The sequence below is a fragment of the Cnephaeus nilssonii genome (assembly GCF_951640355.1).
Source record: "Cnephaeus nilssonii genome assembly, chromosome: 11".
In the NCBI taxonomy this organism is placed as follows: domain Eukaryota; kingdom Metazoa; phylum Chordata; class Mammalia; order Chiroptera; family Vespertilionidae; genus Cnephaeus; species Cnephaeus nilssonii.
This window is the reverse complement of record NC_137082.1, coordinates 12,800,808-12,823,084: the sequence shown is the minus strand read 5'-3', so window position 1 is coordinate 12,823,084 and position 22,277 is coordinate 12,800,808. Positions and strand designations below refer to the sequence as shown.

The 22,277-nt window shown below is 48.8% G+C and overlaps 1 protein-coding gene across 1 annotated transcript in view; it reads left to right on the top strand.

Annotated features, from left to right (window-relative positions):
- Positions 1–1,210: 1,210 nt before the first annotated feature.
- PYGB (glycogen phosphorylase B) overlaps positions 1,211–22,277 on the top strand; it is a 41,267-nt gene continuing 20,200 nt past the window's right edge. The window contains exons 1-9 of the mRNA XM_079783974.1: positions 1,211–1,578; positions 8,783–8,884; positions 10,892–10,970; positions 13,454–13,557; positions 16,709–16,840; positions 18,366–18,477; positions 18,847–18,929; positions 20,417–20,560; positions 21,154–21,246. Coding sequence (XP_079640100.1) covers positions 1,336–1,578; positions 8,783–8,884; positions 10,892–10,970; positions 13,454–13,557; positions 16,709–16,840; positions 18,366–18,477; positions 18,847–18,929; positions 20,417–20,560; positions 21,154–21,246 — 1,092 coding nt within the window. The 5' untranslated portion in view covers positions 1,211–1,335. The remainder of the gene's footprint in view (positions 1,579–8,782; positions 8,885–10,891; positions 10,971–13,453; positions 13,558–16,708; positions 16,841–18,365; positions 18,478–18,846; positions 18,930–20,416; positions 20,561–21,153; positions 21,247–22,277) is intronic.

Here is a 22,277-nt window from a genome sequence, read left to right as displayed (position 1 = left end):
AAAATATATATTTTTTAAAAGAAAGAAACATATCATTATCTGGCAGGAGTTAAAACTGCTGCAGAAAATCACACCACGGGATTTTCGGTAAAACCAATTACTGAGCCCTAGCTGGCTTGGCTCAGTGGAGAGAGCATCGGCCTGTGGACTGAAAGGTCCTGAGTTCGATTCCGGTCAAGGGCACATGCCCTGGTTGCAGTCTCAATCCCCAATAGGGGGCGTGCAGGCGGCAGCCAATCAATGATTCTCATCATTGATGTTTCTATCTCTCCCTTCCTCTCTGAAATAAAAACACATTTAAAAAAACAATTACCGAGCATGATGCGGTGTGATCACCTGTTAATTATTCGCTGAATATTGTTTACAAGCAGTGACTCTTGGATTTAAATATGTAGTCTATAGTTGCAGATACGTAATATTTACTTATGCCGGCAAAATTACTACAGTTTTTTTCCCGACATATGGCCTATTCGATAAAATTTGTTTAAAATAACAGTGAATTAATAACAACAAGAAAACAACCTGTTAATTTAATTGTAAGGAAATCTTGGTTAAAAGCATTTTTAAATTAATAGGGTGTTAATTTTCACATGTGACATATGGATCGGAAATTTTGTCTGTTAAATCTAGGTCCACAAAGTCTAGGGTTTACTGTATAAACTTTTACCTTCTTAGCTGATATTTTCAGAGCCACCCTGTGCCTCAAAAGGAGTCGGCCCACTGGGCAGGCCTTGGTGGCTGCCTTTCAAGTGTGTACTCGGTTTCCTTTAATGGCCCAGCACCCAGAGCACTCTGGCCTGGGGGCCCCTGGGGGCCCTGGGCAGGGAGGGACGCAGCCCCCAGAAATCGAGGGAGGGAGGAGGGAGGAGCGCATTCTTCCCCATCTGCCCTGGGCCTGGGGGAATAGAGGCTAACAGGACTGCAGCTTTGATTCCTGGAGTCTCATCCAGCTCATCCAGTCGTTTCCCACTTCTGCGGGCCTTGGCCAACTTGGGGTGAGACCCCCCCAGCTTTTGAGGGTGGTTCTCATTTATGAAACCGGAAGCCGCCTCCAAATTCCAAGGATTAAAGCCACACCCCGAGACCCCACTTCTCAGGGAGACCACTCTCCACTCCGAGGCCCCTCTCTCCCAGGGCCCCTCCCCTCTCCAGGGCCCCGCCCCACCCCTGCCTCGGCCCGCACTCGGCCCCGCCCCCGGCGCAGGGCGCAGGGCGCAGGCGCGGTCGGTGCCAGCGCGGGGAGGTGCAGTCCCTGGCGCCAGAGCCGCCTCCGTATCCTCGGTGTTCGCATCTCTTGGCCGCTCCCCCCTTTTCTCTTCTTCCTCAGCCGGCGCTATGGCGAAGCCGCTGACGGACAGCGAAAAGCGAAAGCAGATCAGCGTGCGCGGGATCGCGGGGCTGGGCGACGTGGCCGAGGTGCGGAAGAGCTTCAACCGGCACCTGCACTTCACGCTGGTCAAGGACCGCAACGTGGCCACGCCCCGCGACTACTACTTCGCCCTGGCGCACACGGTGCGCGACCACCTGGTGGGGCGCTGGATCCGCACGCAGCAGCACTACTACGAGCGCGACCCCAAGGTGAGGCGCCCCCGGAGGCCGGGACGCGACCCGGGGCCCCGCTCTGCTCCTGCCGCTCCGCTGCCCCACCCCGAGAAGGAAAGCCCCGGTGCGGGGCTTCTTGAGCCACAGGCCCCTGAGAAATAACAGCCAAGCGTTGCACCTCTCCCCAAAAGGAGACCAGTGGGGCCGCTGCCTACGGAATGTGTGTCTAAGTTGAGCACGGTCACCCCCGTCCGCCCCCACAGCCCATCGGGGTGGCCCGCTCCCTGCGTGTCGTGGAGGAGAGGAGCCTCGCGAAGGCCCTGGCCGCCCCCGCCCCCGCCCCCACGCGCGCCCATTCCCGGCGGTCCGCCTGCTCTGGGCCGAGCCGCCAGGCCCCTTGCGCGAGGAGCCCGGCCTTGCCTTGGTCCGCTGCTCCCCGAATTCCTGAGGCTGGGAAACCCGGCGGAATTTTCCAGCCTGTATGTCACTGGCTGTGTGCCTCCGCGATGGCTGCAGAATTTAGGCTTCCTCCTCCCCCCGCCCCCCACCTCCGGTTTTGTGCGGTCGTGTGTGAGAGGAAGGACACTGGACCCAGGCCTGGGTGTTGTCTGTGTTGGGAGCGGGTGGACACAGCCATCCGCGGGGAATAGGCTTTTTGATGAGAAGAAAACGGTCGGAGGTGCTTGCTGAAGCAGGAGGGGTCCCTACGCTCAGAAAAAGGAGCCCGCGAAGCAGGCGTGCCTTTGAGGTTTCCACACCTCCCCTGAACAGCTTCTCCTTACCTTACAGTTCACGGGGATGAAGTCATTGTCCCTTTTTTGATTTTGCAAAAAATGTATGTTTACGGTAGAAAAGTACAAAATACACAAAGGAAAAGTCATTGGATAGTCTCCGTTACCTTTATCTATATTAAAATATAGCTGGATGTCCTTTTCCTACTCCGATATATCTAAACACATTTTTAAAAAGTATATTGCATATACAGTTTTGCGGCATTTCTGTTTCATTCATCAACTGTAACTTTTCAGCAGCTTTAGCTTGATAGGTGTATCATAGGCTTGGCCAGCCCCCTCGGCCAGTTTTGTGTGTGTGTTTTTCTCTTGATCGTGGAGAATTTCGTCCTTTCTACTGCACTATGGTCCAGGGAAAGCTAGCGAGGAAAGGAGTCCGTTTGCAAAGATTTGACTTGCCGTGTACACCTGGGCGTGGAACAGTTGTTTCGTTGACAGTTGATAGTACTTTAGAGTATTTTCATGTAAGAAATGTTTAATAATTGCTAAGAGTAAGATGTGTTGCTTTTCCAAACATATTCTGGGGGCACTCCTTTTTCTAAAAGAGAGATGGTAAAAATGACAGATTTGTTGGAATACCAACGAGGCATCTTCATGTTTAGTATGCAAGGCAGTGTGGAAAGAAGGGGCACCAAGTGGCTGAAACAGGTTATTACAACAAAGGTTTGGCTTGACTTTGCCAGGGAAACCGGCCCGGAGGCAGTGGCTCCCCCAGAATCCTCTGCTGATGGCAGAGCTCTGCTTCGCAACATCATTTTTATTGTCCGTGCAGCAGATGACAAGGGTACGGCTTTGCACAGTCAAGGGCATTTCCCTGCAGTGGGACACACCCCAACATACTAGGGCTCCTGTTAAGAGTTTATGTATGTTTACAGTAGAGCCTGAAAAGGCCAGCGATGGGCTCAGGGATTACGGAAATGACCTTTCATGAGCAAAACAGGTTTGTCATCTTCAGTGAGTGCTCTGAGTTTTGATGGGCTGCCTTGGCTACAGGTGGAAACCTTTCTCTTTTAAAGAAACCGCAGCCTGTAAATGGAAGGAGACTATTCTGGACAGGAAGGCCCTTTAAAAAAGAAAAAGTGGAATTTATTAGTAAGTGCTTCGGTCTCGCTAATTCATGTTGAAAATAAGCTCCTTGTCTCCTTTTTCTGCAAATGTTTGCTTGTAATGGACCAGAAACAAGCCCCAGGAGGGTCAGAGCCCAGGGAAGTGGGCTCCCAATAAAAACCCATGCCCTAACCGGTTTGGCTCAGTGGATAGAGCATCGGCCTGCGGACTGAAGGGTCCCAGGTTCGATTCCAGTCAAGGGCATGTACCTTGGTTGCGGGCACATCCCCAGTAGGAGGTGTGCAAGAGACAGCTGATCAATGTTTCTCTCTGATCGATGTCTCTACCTCTCTATCCCTCTCGCTTCCTCTCTTCCTCTCTGTAAAAAATCTATAAAATATATATTTTTTAAAAATCCTGCAAAGCCACACCCCCAGCCCCAGGAATGGCCTCAGGGGCTTGTACCACCACCCTCCAGACTGGGGTAACCTGCTGATATATACTTATTAAGTTAAAGTGATTTTATTTATTATTTTTGTCTTTTACACAATTATGCAAGTCCTTATGATTACTGGAGGAAAAATTTAACAGTACAGATAAGCCAAATGGGAAAAAAAATACCTGTAGTCTCACCACTTAGTAATATAACTATAAATATTACAAACATTTTGTGTTCTACATCTTTTTTTCTATACTAGTCGAAGCATTTGTTTTTATTACACTAAAAATATCGTGTTGTATGTACTGTATCCCTATGTTGAGTGGGTAGAATAGCTAGTTTCCTATGTACTAGTAACCTGACTATCCTGTCCTGGTAGTTAGTAGATGGAATAATCAGTTTATTTTGCAACCAGCTAACAGCATTCCTCTATTAAGTAGATGGAATAGCCAGTTTATTATGTAACATGACTACTGTATCTATGCAGTGAGCATGTGGAATAGTGTGTTTACTATGCCTACTGCATCCCTGCAGTGAGGGATGGAATAGTCAGCTTACTATGTAACATGCTTATTGCATCCCTGCAGTGAGTGATGGGATAGCCAGCTTACTATGTAACAGGCCTATTGCATCCCTGCAGTGAGGATGGAATAGCCAGCTTACTCTGTAACATGCTTATTGCATCCCTGCAGTGAGTGATGGGATAGCCAGCTTACTCTGTAACAGGCCTACTGCATCCCTGCAGTAGGTGGGTGGAATTATCAGTTGACTGTCCTTTGGCCTGCTATATATTTGCAGTGAGTGCATGAACAGCCAGGTTCCTTGGCACCCTTTTAGCACCCTTTTAGTGAGTGGATGAAATAGTAAGTTTATTATTTTTTTATTTTAAAATATATTTTTTATTGTTGGTAGTATTACAGATATCTCCCACCCCACCCCCCACTTGAATAGCCATTTTTGTATGTAGCTAGCCTAATGCATCCCTGCACGTGAATGCATGGAATGGTCAGTTTACTATATAATCAAGCTACAGCATTTCTGCCTGAGTAGGTGGAATAGGCAGTTTACTATGTAAGAGGCCATGCATCTCTGCAATGAGTTTGTGGAATAGCCAGTTTGCTATGTTACGGGGCTGCTGCATCCTTGCAGTGAGTGGATGGAATAGTCAGTTTAGTATATAACTGGCCTTCTCTACTCCTGCAGTGAGTGGATGGGATGGTCTTCTTTATCTCTGCAGCGGTTGAAATAATGTTTCCTATGGCTCTTTCTTATAAGTTACCTCAGTGGTAGATTAAGGAAAAGGAGTGCTATCACAGTGTCCAAACAGGTGTCTTAAATATTCCTAATAATGTAATTGTAATGAATACAAATAATTTTTGGTTTGCTGGACCTGGGAGTTAAAGGAAGATGATCTACAGCAGTGATTTGCAGCCTTCACTGCCTATAACCCCCACTTCTGAGATTTTGTTTTAATTAGTCAGAGGTTGGACCAGCCAATGGAATCTTTTTAGCACACCCAGTTGTTGTGGTGTGTTTTTAATTGTGAGTGTGAGGTTATTAGCCTGACAGCAGATAGCTCAAAGTTATTTTCTAGAAGCGCATGATGGGTGAAGTTTTGTGTTGCTGATTACCCTGACAGCTTGCCAAGTGCAAGTAGGTGAGACCGTCATTTTATGCGATTAAGAAGCCTATTTGAGTGTGTGCCATGAGTTTTCGTAGAAGACAATTTGGCCTTTTCTCTTTCAGGTTGTGTTGGTTAATAATCTATTTCCACTTGGTTAGACCACAGTACCCAGATATTTGGTCAAAAATCATTCTGGCCCTGGCTGGTTTGGCTTAGTGGATAGAACGTTGGCCTGTGGACGAAAGGGTCCCGGATTCGATTCTGGTCAAGAGCACATGCCCAGGTTGCAGGCTCGATCCCCAGTGGGGGGCGTGCAGGAGGTAGCCAATTAATGATTCTCTCTCATCATTGATGTTTCTATGTCTCTCTTCCTCTCCCTTCCTCTCTGAAATAAATAAAAATATAAAATAAAAATTTTTTAAATCATTCTGGATGTTTATGTGAAGGTGTTTTGGGGATGAGATTATCGTTTATATCAGTGTACTTTGAGTAAAGCAGTTACCCGCCCTAATGTGGGTGGTCCTCTATCAGTTGAAACCCTCAATAGAACAAAAACTAACCCTCCCCGCCCCGCCCCCTGCCAGCAGACGGCCCCTTGGACTCCAAATGCTTACTCTTTCTTGGGTCTTCAGCCTGTGGGGCCACCCCTGTGTTATGTCAGGGCCAGCTCTGCCCTGTCCAGCAGGGAGGCAGCAGTTCGCATGGGAGCCACTCTCTGCTCACCTGGCCACGGTAAGATGGCTGCTAGTGTGTTAAGATGGGGCCACAGCCCTGACCAGTTTGGCTCAGTAGATAGAGCATCGGCCTGTGGACTGAAGGGTCCCGGGTTCGATTCCGGTCAAGGGCATATACCCTGGTTGCAGGCACATCCCCAGTAGGGGGAGTGCAGGAGGCAGCTGGTCGATGTTTCTCTCTCATCAATGTTTCTGGCTCTCTATCCCTTTCCCTTCCTCTCTGTAAAAAAATCAATAAAAATATATTAAAACAAAAACAACAAAAAAAACAGGGCCACAGACAGAATCTAATGGACAAGAGTAGTGTTGCTGTGTTTTCAAGGATGCCCCATCTCTGCTTATAGAATCATGTTCTTCCTCTTGGTGAAGGTGAAAGCAATTGCCCCAGTTTATTTTTTGTTGCTGTTGTTGTTTGTTTTTTTCTCTGAATGTTAGAAAAAGTTCTTTCTTTCCTTTTCATACAAGGCATTCAGACCTCTCTATCAAACAGACTCTAAAAACTCTTTTAGGAGAGGGAAAAGAAGTTGGAGATCTCTCAGATTCATCTCAGTGTGTAAAGAGCAAAATAAGGCTCTACCTATGGATGCTCAACTTCATTTCCACAGTTAGCGTTTATTAATGCCTAAGATGTCTTTAGAAAATTATATGTGTTGATCTTCTTTTCATCTGTTTGTGCTGAAGAGCTTCTTTTATACTTTTCTGTGATGTTTCCTGTGTGTAATAAATAAACCCAGTTTTTAAAAAATGAAGGCGGTCTCTAGGTCATTTAACATATGGCAGATTGGTTTAGCCACTATGAAAACCGTATTGAGGTTCCTCAAAAGATTGAAAATGGAACTGCTTTAGATTCAGCAATTCTACTTCTGGGTATATATTTGAAGAAACTCAAAACACTAATTCAAAAAGACATATGTACCCCTATATTCACTGCAGGATTATTTACAGTTGCCAAGATATGGAAGCAACCTAAGTGCCCATCAGTAAGTGAGTGAATAAAGAAGACATATAGTAAGATATACAATGGACTATTACTTGGCCATAAAAAGAATAAAATCTTACCATTTACAAGAGCATAGGTAGACCTAGAGGGTGTTAATGCTAAGTGAAATAAGTCAGTCAGGGAAAGACAAATACCATGTGACTTCACTTATATGTGAAATCTAAAGAACAGAATAAAAAATAAACAAAACAGAAACAACCTCATAGATACAGAGAACAAACTGTTGTTTGCCAAATGGGAGGGTGGTTGGGGACTTGGTGACAAAGGTGAAGGATTAATAAGTTCACATAGGCAGTTATGAAATAGTCACGGGCATGTGAAGTGTAACATAGGAAATATAGTCAATAATCTTACCTAATAAAAGAGAAACATGCAAATTAACCATCACTCTACTACGTCCACAGCCAATCAGAGTGAGTATGCAAATTAACCAAACAAAAAATGGAGGTTAATTTGCATATGCAGACCAGAGCGGCTGCAGAGGGAGCTACTGGAGCGGTGCTCCGGACAGAAGCGAGGACTTGCCGGCTCCCGGGCGGTGGGGGAACAGGGACGTGCCGGCTCCCGGGCGGCTGGGAGTGAAGCCAGGGAATATCGTGCAACAGGCCTCTAGTCCTATATAATAAAAGGCTAATATGCAAATAGACCAAATGATGGAATAACCGAATAACCATCGCTATGATGTGCGCCGACCACCAGGGGGGGTGTGCGGAACATGGTGGGCGTTGGCCGCAGCGGGATGGTGGAGCAGGTGAGTTGGGGCACCAGACCAAGGCGGGGCGCCAGTCGCTGTCCTCGGGGTGAGCCTCTGGTAGTTACTGAAAATTCTTTGCTCCTGCACACCGCAGTCCCACCCAGCGCTTGCACCTGCTGCCGGCGCTGGCCCCACTCGCACTCACTGCTGGCTCTGGAGCCACCACTCACACCCACTGCCGGGTCCTGATCACTTGGCTCCATCAGCGGGTGTGAGTGGCAGCTGCTGGCCCCAATCACCCCTGAGGGCTTCTCCACCTCCCCCTGCTCCTGAGGTGCGAGCAGGGCCGGTGATATCAGCGTGTTGGAGTGGCAGCAGTGGGATCGGGGCTGCCGGAAGACGGGACTGGGGTCCGCGGCAGGAGGGGCCAGGCGGGGGCTCAGAGGATGGACCAAGACCCACCCCTGTGCCTACCACAGCCTCACGGCCCACAGTTCTTTTCATGGTGCACAAATTTGTGCACTGGGCCCCTAGTATTGTAATAACTATGTATGGCGCCAGGTGGGTACTAGATTTATGGCCAGGGAGAAATCACTTGGTAAGATACATAAAGGTCTAATCTCTGTGTGGTACATCTGAAACTAATATAACATTGAATGCCAACTGTAATTGAAAAATTAAAAGAGTATAAAAACAACAAAAAAAGATGCCCTTGGAAAACTGAGGGTGGCCAAGGCCTGGTGAAGGGAGTGAGTTCATTTGGGGATGTGCTGGTAAGTTCTGGGTTAACATAAATGAAACCCCTATGTAGGTTCTCTTAGGAATCCACTCATCATCATCATCATCATCATCATCTGCTTGTGCGTGGAGATGGAACGAGAGATCTAAGATGCTTTCTTTTGCTCTCTCAGCGCATCTATTATCTTTCCCTGGAGTTCTACATGGGCCGTACTCTGCAGAACACAATGGTGAACCTGGGCCTCCAGAATGCTTGTGATGAAGCCATCTACCAGGTATGGGTCCTGGGGCCAGGCTGCCCGGTAGCCTCTCCTGTTGTTCTGAGGGTTTAGTTCAGGCCCCACAGAGGTGAGCATTGACAGAGGTGAGCGTGGGCGTTAGGATTTGCCGCCACCTAGGACCTGGGAAATGTCTGATGGTGTACTCTGTCCTTTGTGAGAGAGAATGGGTTGGTGGGTGATGCTCCTCTTTCTCAAAAGGAGAGAAAGTAAGAACTGGATGGAGAGCTGTTAATACAGTGGAGTGCAAGGGCTCGATTGCATTGTAATGCTAAGGTTTGGAGGCTTCTAGAAACCACTGTATTCCTCACTCCCACCCCAGGGACAGATTTACAATGTGGCAGAAGTATTTGGTATGGTCCCATTTCTCCTTGCTTCATTGAACTGGTAACCTACCTCCAGGGTCCCTCCTCTGCCCCTAAGATAACCTCTTGGGCTCATCCTAGCCTCTAGTTATAAAATTGCCTTTCTCCCCTAAACAGAATAGAAACTGCCTTTGCTTAAGGATTCTTCATTAACAGTTGTTTAGGTGGAGGTCTTTCACAGTTCACTTGCTGTTTTAGAGCAGAGCTGGATTCGATTGTGTCTGTTTTCTCTCTCTGTCCCACTTCCCTGGACATGGTCTTTCTCCCTCACCTAGATGCTCAGTGTAGAATTTTCTGAATGTGAATATGCATCACTTCTGCCCTTTTGCACATACACAGATGGGTCCTTACCACGGTTGTCCTACCTTCAGGAACCTTCCACTGCTTCTGCTTAGGTTCGGTTTGGTTTTGAGGTGGGAGGTCTCTGGGGGCCTTCTTGGAGGAGGTGTGGTGTGAGCCTTGCAGGGCCATCAGGCAGCCCAGCATTGTGGGGGATCATGTCCCCCCCCTCCAAGACTGAGCTGGTAATGTCTCGGGTAAATCCCCCCACACATTTCAGATATTTTTGGTGGAACACACTCTTTAAAATTGTTATGGGAGTTAAGTCAATATTTTGAAATCTAAATCAGATGACTGTATGTGTTAGCACCATTCAGTTTACTTAATAGATGCTAAACTGTTTTGTATGACTTTTATGTTTTTAATTTTCTCACAACTCTTCTTCCACTCTTCGTAATTTATTAGATTCTCAAAGTGTGGTCTGGAGACCCTCCGGTTCCCTGAGACCTTTTCAAGGGGTCCGCTAGGTCAGAACTATTTTCATGACACTAGGATGTTATTTGCCTTTTACACTCTATACTTCATGAGTATGCAGTAGAGTTTTCCAGATGCTATATGATGTGTGATATTTCAACATATTGAATGCTGGAACAGAAAATCCATTAAAGAATTTTGTAAAAATATGAAATACTGCAACTCTTCTCACTAAATAATTATTTGTTTTTAAATATAGTTATTTTTTTAATTAAACAGCGTTGTTGATTGTTAATGTGATAGGTTTTATCAAGTTAAGATTAATGGAGTAATTATCAATACAACATAATTGAGAGCCCTAACAGCTATATTCTGGAATGGTTTTCAGTTAGGTGAAGTGGTTGTGACTTCGTTGCTTTTTCTCTAATTTTTAACATACCATATCTGTTTCACAAGTTGGCTTGAATATAATTGGAATGCCATGGAAAGGTGTTTTTAGATTTGGGTTTAAAAAGATGTCACATAATTATCATTAGACCATGCAAAATTAGAGAATTACTAAAACCATTGGTTTCATTTTTAGGAAACATGTTATAATCTGTCCACTATAAGTAAATCAGTAATACAGCAGTATATATCTTTGGCTATTAGACCAAGTCTCATTTTGACTGTAATTCTTAAGTAATTTGACAGCTTTTGAAATACCTGGAAACTTTCATTTTCGATCAGCGATTAAGCATCAGATTTTAACATTGGACTTTTAAGTCTAAAAGGAAGCAGACTCTACCCTTTGATATAAACTCACAGGGTTTAAATATCATTCCACCTGGTACTTGAGTGAAAATATTAAGTAATGTGAAAATATTGCCTCTGTTTTTATTCACAGTTGGGGTTGGACTTGGAAGAACTGGAGGAAATAGAAGAGGACGCTGGCCTGGGGAATGGAGGATTGGGAAGGCTGGCAGGTAACCCCAAGCACCTGTCTAGGACAAGATTGTTCTAACATGGTGCCTTGTCAGTGATCACATGGTGAGGCCAAGGTCAGCCATGCTCCTGGATAAAGTGGTCCCTCAGGGTGGATGGGCGAGTGTGTGCTCCAGGTCAAAATCGTTGCCTCTGGCCGGGAGAAAAGTGCAAGATGTATGTCTCTGTCACCCAAGGGGCCCTTCATAACGATCATGAAGACCAGGCTTGCCAGTGTTGGGTGACTGGTGCTGGGAGGGGATTCCAATATACCAACCTCACTGCACGATCCCAAAGCCAGTCATTGGGAGAAAGACAGATACACACACACACACACACACACACACACACACACACACACACAGCTTACAGAGCTCTCTCCCTTTGGGGGATGTTGCTCCCTTGGTAAACTCTATTTGAGAGCATACTCAGTTGTTGTTTTTCTGTTTTATTTATTTTTGCCAGTGTTTTAGGGGAGAGGGAGCTGGGTTAAGAACCGAGAAGTGGAAATAGCAGTCACGGTGAGATTTGATTTTACTGTGACATCAAGGCGCTTGGGCCCAGGGTCTCTAAGGGCAAAGATGACTTAGGTTTTGTGCTGCTCTTGTGTTGGGGGGCCGAGAGGAGGGTGGGCTCAGGCCCCTCCCACTTGGCGTCATGCCCCTTTTGGGAATTGTCATTTTGAAAAGGGAGCAAATGCCCTAAAATTTAGGGGGTAGAAGGGGGCATGTGCTTGTATTTTTTAATTTTAAAGTAAATTCTTCACAAATTATAAATGCAACGTGTTTATCTTGAACAAAACAGCACATGGATCTGTATAAAGGAACAATTGGCACCCTGGTTGGGTGGCTTAGTCGGTTGGAGTATCATTCCTTTCACCAAAGGGTTGCAGGTTCGATTTCCGGTCAGGGCACATACCTAGGTTGCGGGTTCGATATCCGGTCGGAGCAGGGTGCATACGGGAGGCAACTGATCCATGTTTCTCTCTCACATTGATATTTCTCTCCCCCTCTCTCTCTCTCTCCCTTCTTTTCTCTAAAATTCATTAAAAAGCCTGTCCTTGAGTGAGGATTAAAAAAAAAGAAAGAAACAATTGGCAAGGCCTGCCCACCCCCACCCTTAGTGTGAAAAGCCCCTGTGGGTCCCGGGCATCCTGCTCTCCAGGGCAGGGCCCTGTTTGCGTGTATGATGGTGAGATCATCCCAGACAGTGAGCCAGGGCTTGCGTCCCCTGCAGCCCCCTGGGAGCCCCAGGTCCTCCAGCCCCAGGGTAACTCCTCCCAGTCCCCTTCCCCTGACGGCATTCTGTTAATCACAGTAAAAACAGAACCTGCTTCCCAAGCTCCAGGGAAGCTCCAGGCCGGCTGGTGTTCTTTACTGGAGTGGATCCTCACCTCCCCTCTCACCCCAAAGCCTGGGACTGTCAGCCAGGCAGTCCCACCCCCTGCCCTTCACAATCCACTTACATTCTGGGCATTTCAGGGCCTTCCCAGTCAGATTCATGTCAACTACCGGTCCTGCCACGTCTGTGGTGCCCCCGGCCTTTCCTGTGGGCGGGTGTGATGGCACCTCCTCCTTTGGGCCCCTCTGGTTCCACAGCTGCTGTCACCTGTGCAGACTTGGGCAGCCCAGCCCGCTGTAGCTTCCTATGTCCTCTGTCCCGCCTGTAAGAATGATTTCCTCAAAACAAGAGCCCAGATCTCACATGTTCCGGTTTTCCTTATTTCTCTCCCTCAGTGAAGGCCCTGGCCTCCAGGGGCCTGTGCACGTTTGGTGAATTAGGCATGTTTTTGTTTGTGTGTTTGTTTTTTGCTTATTTTGTGTAGAGTTTTTTTCTCCCTTTATTTCTTTCTTTTAATCCAGAAGGTTAATAAGGCTGCGTTCTGGGTCTTTGTTTAAAGCATGGTGCTTTCTTTTCCCCCAGACAAGATCGGAAGAAGGGGTCAGTTGGTGACATGCTGCTCCAGCCGCTTCCCGCACACTCTGGGTGCACTTTGGTGCTTGGGTATTTGGCGTCGTGGACAGAGAAATGTACATTCTCGGCCCTTGTTTCTGTGCCTTCTCCACTAGTGTGTAGATGTGCCCCTGCCATCCAGACAGCTTGGATTTGGGGTTGACTGTGCGGGGGATGGGAGGCCGTCAGTCCGAGTGAGACTCTGGGAGAAAGTTGGTAGTGGGACTGATGCATTTAGAGATGCCCAAGTGTGGCTGTGTTCTCTCCCCTCTGCATCTTCCCACAACCCCCACATTTACCCCACATAGATATCTTCTTGGTGTGGCCCCGGGCTCTCAAGCCGAAGGGAGTGAGGGTGTGTTTCAGTTTTCTTTTTCATGGTAGCTGAAGCTGACGGTGGTCACCACGGAATCCCTGACCCCTGGAGGCTGGCATCCCCGCGCCTGGTTAACTTAGGGCCTTGCTTCCGGTGGGCCTTGAACATGTTGATTATCTTGGATCAGAAGAAGTTCTTTGTGTTTGCAATTTTCAGCCTGCTTCCTTGACTCGATGGCCACCTTGGGCCTGGCAGCATATGGCTATGGAATCCGCTATGAGTTTGGGATTTTTAACCAGAAGATTGTCAATGGCTGGCAGGTGGGTGAGACTTGGTTCCTTCACTCATTTCCAGCTCTCATTTGTGCAAGAAAATAAATAGGTGCACTTTCCGTTCAGCTTTTAGTAGTTTTTTTTAAGTTTAAAAGAGATTTATTTCAAAACACAACAAAAGAAAGCTTTGGTATTTCAAAACCCAACAATCAATCACTAGAAAGTTAAACACTTCCCCTGAAACCCAGGAGGACAAAACCACAGATCTCCACGGACTCACTGGAAAGGGACAATGTGCAAACCCGAGAGTGACCCGAGACCCAAGCCCTCCACACAGGCCACGAGCGGGCCCCCGAATACCACCCATGTGGTGAGATCAAAAATCACCACCAAGATTCACTGTCTACAGTGGACGCAAAAGCCATCCCAGCTTTTAGTATTTTAAACTCCTTCATGGAGAGACCACATGCCAGTCCTAGACAAGCAGAGGTCGGGCAGGTCAGGGCAATCCTACAAGCTCCATGCTTTCTTCATATTCCACAGGGGCCGGCGGAGGCTGGTCTCCTGTGTGAGCTCATTGTGCACAGGTGGGGTGGGGCCCAGAGCCTGCTGGACGTTACAGGGCACACCAGGGGTGGAGGCTGGGTGGAGGTGGTGAGAATATCACAGGCTCATGCTGGTTTCCGTTGTATCTCAGTGCAGAGCCAAAGTGGCCCCTCGCTGGTTCACCCTCAGAGGGACAACTGACCTGGACCAGTTGTCATCAGTCTTGTTCCCACCTTCAGCCTTGTCTCCCCGACACCAGTGAGAGAACAGCACCATGTGGGGTTAGAGGCCAGACCCCGCAAAGGAAAGGGGCCCTTAGGAAGAGTGAACCTCAGTTCTAGAGCATCAAACCTGAGGCGGTTGGGACCACATCAGTGAAGAGCGTCATCTTAAAACGCAGTCTCCCCGTCCTCCTCTTGGCGAGGTGGTTGCTTCCCCTCATTTGGCATTTCCAAATGGAAGGCATAACTATTCCATTTGGGCGGAGAATAATTTTTTTAGTATAATTTTGGGCCTCAAAGTCACATATAAAGCCAGGACGTGGTTAGGATTGGAAGGTTTTGTAACTCAAGAGTTAGTATAGTCTCAGCGAAATAGCTGATGACCAGGTTGATGGAAATGCCCTATGTCTTGATGGGGTTTGAGTCACGCAGGATGCAATTGTCAGAACTCACCAATGGTATCCACAGGATTTGTGCATTTTACTGTATATATAGTAACCTAAAAAATAAACACAGGATGAACTGTCCTTAAAGACGTGCATGCTGAAGTGGTCAGGGGAGGAGTGTATAGATGTCTGCAACTTACTTTGAAATGCACCCAAAAATTAATGGATCAATGGATAAATCAAATGTAATGTTAACAGTTATAGAACCTGGGTGGTGAGCGCGTGGGTGTTCACTGCCCATTCTGTTAACATTTCTGTACGTTTGAAAATGCTCATAATAACATGTGGGCAAAGAAAATTATGGCTAAATGTAAAAGGAAACTTAAAACAGATTTGTACCGATTGTTTAATTTATAGAAATACTCCCTCCTGCCTTAAAAGAAATGCAGCTTTCCTTCTGGTACCTTTCAGATAATTTCACTCACAGTTTATGTGTGTGTTTGTCAGATGTACATGTGTTTTGTTCTGTTTTTAAGAAATGATCAAAGATTTTTATTTTCTATTTTTGTTTTATTTAAAGTATAGTTAGCATATAATATTAGTTTCAGGTGTACAACATAGCGATTCAACATGTATGTACCTTACAATCTGGTCACCATGGTAAGTCTAGTAACCATCCACTATGCAAAGTTGTTACAATATTATTGATTATATTCTGTGTGCCATATATTATATCCCCATGACTTATTCATATTATAACTCGAGATTATAAAATGACCGTTATCTCCCTTCATCTTTTTCACTCATGCCCCTAGTCTTTCTCCCCTCCAGCAACTATCAATTTGTTCTCTATATCTATGAGTTTGTTTCTGTTTCATTTTGTTTTTTAGACTTCACATCTAAGTGAAATCATGTATTTGTCTTTATCTGTCTGACTTGTTCACTTAACATAATACCCTCTAGGTCAACCTATCTTGTTCAACTGGCAAGATCTCATTGTGTATTATTACTGAGTAATATTCCATGTCTATATCACATCTTCTTTATCCATTTTCCATCTTTGGATACTTCCATGTCTTGGCTATTGTGAATAATGCTGCAATGACCATAGGGATGTGTATATCTTTTTGAATTAGTGTTTTTATTTTCTTTGGATACTCAGAAGTAGAATTGCTGGGTCTTATGCTAGTTGTATTTTTAATTTTAAAATATATGTATATATTGATTTAAGAGAGGAAGGGAGAGGTAGAGAGAGATAGAAACATCAGTGATGAGAGAGAATCATTGACCAGCTGCCTCCTGCACACCCCTTACTGGGAATCAAGCCCACAACCTGGGCATGTGCCCTGGCCAGGAATCGAGCCTTGACCTCCTAGTTCATAGGTCGATGCTCACTGAACTACGTCTGCTGGGCATATTTTTAAATTTTTGAGGAACCTCTATACGGTTTTCCACAGTGGCTGCACCATTTTACACATTTTCAAAGCAGTGGGCTTTCAGTGATTCTGTTTTTATTTTTAAATAACAGCTTTTGGGATATCCAGTTTTTAATATATTCACAAAGTTGGGCAACCATCACCCATATTTCCAGAACATTTTCATCACCCCAAAAAGAAACCAAGCACCCATTTCCAGTCACACCCCCCTGTGCCTGTCAGCTATTCATCTACTTTTTCTCTGGATCTGGCTATTCTAGACATTTCATATGCATGGAATCATACAGTACATGGGCGTCTTTGACTCAGCATAATGTTTTCAAGGTTCATTCATGCAGTAGCATGCAGCAGGAACTCTTTTTATCGCTGAATTTGGGTAATTCTTAATGTCTTTTCATTTTAATGCATTTTTCTGAATTTTGTTTAAGTTTGTTTTCTTAATAGTCCAAATTGGAAACCTTCGCATTGTAAATAGGCTGTAGTTTTGTCTCAGTGCTGGGCCAGCATCATCTTGATAGCACGCGTGGTTAGTGCTGACCAAGGACCGGGTCAGCCTAGTGCCACGGACTCTCTCCGCTCCATGAACTGTTTGCTGCTGGCTGCTTTCCAGGTGGAGGAGGCCGATGACTGGCTGCGCTACGGCAACCCCTGGGAGAAGGCCCGGCCGGAGTACATGCTTCCTGTGCACTTCTACGGGAGAGTGGAGCACACTCCCGAGGGGGTGAAGTGGCTGGACACGCAGGTACCCACCCGTGTGTCCCAGGGAGCGTGGGCTGAGAGCAGGACCACGGGGGTTCATAGTTGAATTGGCTTGCTTTGGGAGTGGGAGGTGTGCACTCAGGAGTCACCGTAAGCTTCCCTAGAAGACCTAACACAAGGTGGAAGCCTGGGAGGTTTGCTTCTCATACCTCCGATTTCTTAAGTTTTGTCAGAAACTCTCCAGACAGTGGAAAATGCTGAACCTGAAGCCACACTCTGTAGTTTACCAGGAGCTGTGTGTTGGGGTGGAGACAAGCAGGGCAGACAGCGTTGTGACAGGGACAAGGGCCTCGATCCCCTGGGGGGACGTACACGGCTCCCCAGCAGGTGCTCAGTGTGCTCTCTTCCACATGCTCCTGGTCCTCGGGGTGCCCATGGCTCTCAGTTGTACCCCAGGTACAGCTCACAGCCGCTCAGAGCCCCCGATGTGTAGAGAGGTCAGAGATGGCTGGAGGCGTAAAGAGCCTTAATAAGTAGTATTTAACTTGAAAAAGCAGAGAAGGGGATTGGTGCTTCTAAGTGTGCACGCCTGTGGAAGATGAACGTGTCCGTGTATGTAAGGAGGCCCAGAGACTGCGGGCGTGTCCGCGGCTGAACGTGATGAGGGCCTTACCCCGGAGGGCTGGCCATGGAGATGGGGAGCAGGGGCGGGGTGAGGGTTGAGAGGAGATCCGAAGGGAAAGATGTCACTGGGGCTTAAACCTGGTGGTGCCCTTCCGTCGTCCTTTGTGGCTGCCGGCGCTGCTTTCATCTTGTAAAGCCACGCGGTGCCCTTGTGGGTGCCGCCAAAAGCATGTCTGCGTGTGCGGAGGCCAATTGGAGGGCCTGAGGGCTGGAAGAGACCTTGAGGCTTATCCACTTCTTCCTGTGCCTCCCAAGAGCAGAGCTGTCAGAGGGAATTGGGAGGCGGTGTGGCAGCCTCCGTAGTGGGAGAGCAGGTCCTGCACTTCCTGTTGGGAGCCGAGCGTGCAGGCTGGTTCGGCTTCATTGAGAGTTAGATATCAAGGCACAGAGCAGGAGGACCTCCTGCAGACGTGGGAATGGAGGTCGGAAATGGAAGAGTGTTTGGGGGAAGTTGGTTGAGTGAAAAGAGTTAGGGTGTGGAGGGCAGTGGACGAGGACACAGTGGTTGCTGAGGGAGCATGAGCCAGGTCAACACAATGGCCCCTCAGGGTGGGAAGAATTGTTAAGCTGGTGTCAGTACTGAAGCAGGTAAGGCTAAAAAGACAGTGTGACCTCAGGAGTGCATTCAGGCTTACCTGTCAGGCCTGACTCAGGATGTCCGAGAGCTGGGGCTGCAGGTACGGGTGTACAGCAGGGTGGGGAGGGTGGTGGGACTGTGGCATGGCACAGGGCAGGTTGGGTGTGTTTTGGGCAGAAGGAGAAAAGCCAGAGGAGGATGAGCAGGTGCTTCCCGCTGGGCTGGCGCTGCTCTGCAGGTGTGCCCAGAACTGGGCACTGTCTCCGGCTGACTCAATCCTGACCCTGACCATCTCTCCCTCGGGCAGGTGGTGCTGGCCATGCCGTACGACACCCCGGTGCCAGGCTACAAGAACAACACTGTCAACACCATGAGGCTATGGTCCGCCAAAGCGCCCAACGACTTCAATCTCCACGACTGTGCGTTGTGCCCTTGAGTCTCCGTGGGGTGACTTATCCAAGACTTGCTCACGCAGCTCCTGTCCCCTCTCTGCACGCTCACTGCTTCAGGCAGAGGGCAGGTTCCTGTGAGCACAGGACTCCCAGGCAGAGCCCCCCCGCACCAGGCCCGCACCCTCAGGAAAGAGCTAGGGGCGCATGGGGGATAAGGCACCCAGCAACTTTTAGAGGGGGCAAGCAGGAGGCAGGCAAAGCAACAGCTCTGGGGGTGCCTTCTGTTCAGGAATGCTTGTCCTCAGGCTGTTGAGGGAAGCAAGTGTGACACCTGGGCGTGAGGGCGCACGGGAGAAGGGATGCAGGTCCTGACCTCACCATCTCATCTCTTCCTAGTTAACACGGGCGGCTACATCGAGGCGGTCCTGGACAGAAATCTGGCCGAGAACATCTCCAGAGTCCTGTACCCCAATGACAATGTGAGTAGCGTCCATAGTTTGTCTCTGTATAGGCTGGGGCTCTCTACAAGCCCTGCTTGCTGGTGAGACCACATGACTGATGTCCAGGCAGTTTCTGTTTTTCTGATGCCACTTTCCCAAGAAGTAGACGACTCATTTGTCAAGTGGGGACAGCAATCCCTATTTTGCAGTGACACCTTGAGATGCATGACAATCATGGTTTGAAAAGTTCTTGGCTGGTGTCCATCTCATCCTATATAATTAAAGGCTAATATGCAAATCAACCGAACAGTGAAATGACCGGTTGCTATGATGCACACTGACCACCAGGGGGAAGACTCTCAATGCAGGAGCTGCCCCCTGGTGGTCAGTGCCACAGGGGGAGTGCTGCTCAGCTAGAAGCCGGGCTCACGGCTGGCAAGCACAGCAGCGGTGGTGGGAGCCTCTCCCGCCTCCACGGCAGCGCTAAGGATGTCCGACTGCCGGCTTAGGCCCACTTCCCCCTGGGGACCAGGACAACAGTCCTCTTATCACCGCCAGCAGCTGAGATGTGGATGGAGGAGTGCTTCAGAGCCGGCTGCTGGCAGCCTGGAGAAGGCTGGCTGACTCCCTGGAGGCCTGCTCTGCCTGCCCCACCAGGTAACACAGCTCCTGGGCGGTAGGCAGACGGGGACAGGAAGTGGGGCCACTTCCATGGGGAAGTGGGCCTAAGCCGGCAGTCGGACATCCACCAAGGGCTCCTGGACTTCAAGAGGGCATAGGCCTGACTGAGGGACCCCCCCAGCAAGTGCACGAATTTTGTGCACCAGGCCTCTAGGACTAAATATGAAGGTCACAGTCACATTTTCTGTTGTCACTGAATTTAGTGTCTGGTGGCATTTTTGTTGCTGCCAGAAAATCACCCTTGAAATCTGCCTCTCTTAGTGGGTCCTGTGTTTGTTTTATTTATTTTATTTTATCAAAGGAATATATACACATAGTAGCAAAGAACATTGGTGCTGAAAGGCCCACGGTAAAATGCTCCCTTCCCCTCTCCCCTTCCTGAGATTTTGATCAGATTCTAAAGCTTCGGGCACAAGGCATTTTCACAATGGGCTTTGGAGGTTGCATTTCTGGGTGGCCTGGTGTTCCTGGCACTCAGGCTGTCACAGTGAAGGGACTAGGCCCCTTGCCTGGTGTCCTCACACAGGATGGTGTGCCCTTTGCTGGCTGCCCTTGTGCTCACTCCTTATCTGAAGGTCACACGCAAGTTAGGCCACTTGCGACCTTCCATCTGTGCCCTCAGCTTCAGGTCACCTGCCATCTGGGCCCCAGGATTGTGGGGATTGGGGTATCAGCACCATGCTCTCAAGGGCTCTCCTTTTATCCACACACACATCTCTGCAGTCCCTGGGGCAGGACGCCCCCAACCCTCCGCCTGATACCCTATCCTGGGTCCCGGGGGGCCTCTGAGGGCCTGTAGCGGCCTCAGTGTCTGGGTTGGTGCCAGAGCAGTTCTGTTCCTGCAGTTCTTCGAGGGGAAGGAGCTGCGCCTGAAGCAGGAGTACTTTGTGGTGGCTGCCACCCTGCAGGACATCGTCCGCCGCTTTAAGTCCTCCAAGTTCGGCTGCCGGGACCCCGTGAGAACCTGCTTTGAGATATTCCCAGACAAGGTTTGTGTTTGTTGACTTGGGATTGAGCTCAGTGGGGGAGGACAGGATGCTCTCAGGCTTGGTTTCTTCCTTGAGGCTGGGGCGTGGGTGGGATAGCAGCATCCCCTCATCTCGGCCTCCTCCTCATCATGGGGGGGGGGAGGGGCACGTAAGTCCCTCTTCTTCCCCAACCAGGGCCACCCTGGGCCTCGCCAGGAGTCAAGGCAGCAAGGACACTGTGAAAGGCTCCTGTGGGCGTAGCCGGACGTGTTCGGCAGTATCAGTTCAATGACTGTAAATGAATCCAGCATACCCTAGTTGAGAGGGCCTTGGGCAGGGGGTAGGGGGTCCTGCAGTCCTGGGTGCCTGCTGCAGAGCAGACGTGCTGCAGAGCCAACCCAGGGGGTCCTCCCAGCCCCCTGTGGCCCTCGGCCTGCTGCTTGGCTGGGTTTCAAGCTGGCCCAGCACCTGCGCGGCCCTGTCTGCTCCCTGCCGTCATCCCTGTAGACTCCTAAGGCGTGGCTGCTGAGGACCTCAGGCCTGCATATATCGGCCATGTAGGTCCACTCCATGGGCTCAAGGTGATTGAAGGTATCACCTTGTGTAAACCTCAGGTTGCCATTCAGCTGAACGACACCCACCCAGCCCTCGCCATTCCTGAGCTCATGCGGATCCTGGTGGATGTGGAGAAAGTGGACTGGGACAAGGTGAGTATGAGGACAAGGGCGCGGGGTGACAGTGTCTCCCACAGACCTGGGTGTGGGGTGACAGTATTCCCCACAGAGCTGGGCACATGGGGTGACAATGTCCCCCGCAGAGCTGGGCACCTGGGGGTGATGGTATTCCCTGTAGATGTGGGCACATGGGGTGACAATGTCCTCTACAGAGCTGGGCACATGAGGTGATGGTATTCCCTGCAGAGTTGGGCACATGGGGGTGATGGTATTCCCTGCAGAGCTGGGCACTTGAGGGTGATGGTATTCCCTGTAGATATGGGCACATGGGGTGACAATGTCCTCTACAGAGCTGGGTACATGAGGTGACAATATTCCCTGCAGAGCTGGGCACTTGGGGGTGATGGTATTCCCTTGCGGAGGTACGCATGGGGAGACTACCCCCTGACCTTGGAGTCTACCCCAGCAAAGGTTGTGAGTGCTGAGCTAGTCCTGAGCACTGAGGGACTTGGCGGAATGGCGGGACATTGTCCCCAAGGAGACAGGGGCTGAGGGGAGGAGAACAAAGTTCCAGGAGTAGGTCTGGTGTTTCTCCCCAGGGACTGGGACACAGTGAGTGGGAACAGGGGTGCAAGGACACAGGACACTTGTTTTGGAAGCCAAGAAAAGGATTCTGACACTCGTTAGGGCTCCTAGTATATATTTTCTCATCTTAGAAATCATAGCAAAAATCCCGTAAATATTACGTTTAAAGAAATATATTGTTTGCATCTTGAGAGCTTGTTTGGAGGTTCTAGCAGGGGAGCGCAGCTACTCGTATACCCTTGACCGAAGACCGGTCCTCTCCTCTGGGGGGAAGGTCGTCCTCTTCGACCGAGCGCGCAGCTTCGGGAGGGACGCACATGGATCGGTGAGGGAGGAGGGGGACACCCGCCTAGCCAGCCAGATCAGCCGAATCAACCCTGGCGATCAATGGGGTGACAGATGTCGCAGCCAGATCGCCCTCACATCCTATTGTTTGCATCTTTACATGTTGTTTTCATGATCAATTTTGGTCCTAGATT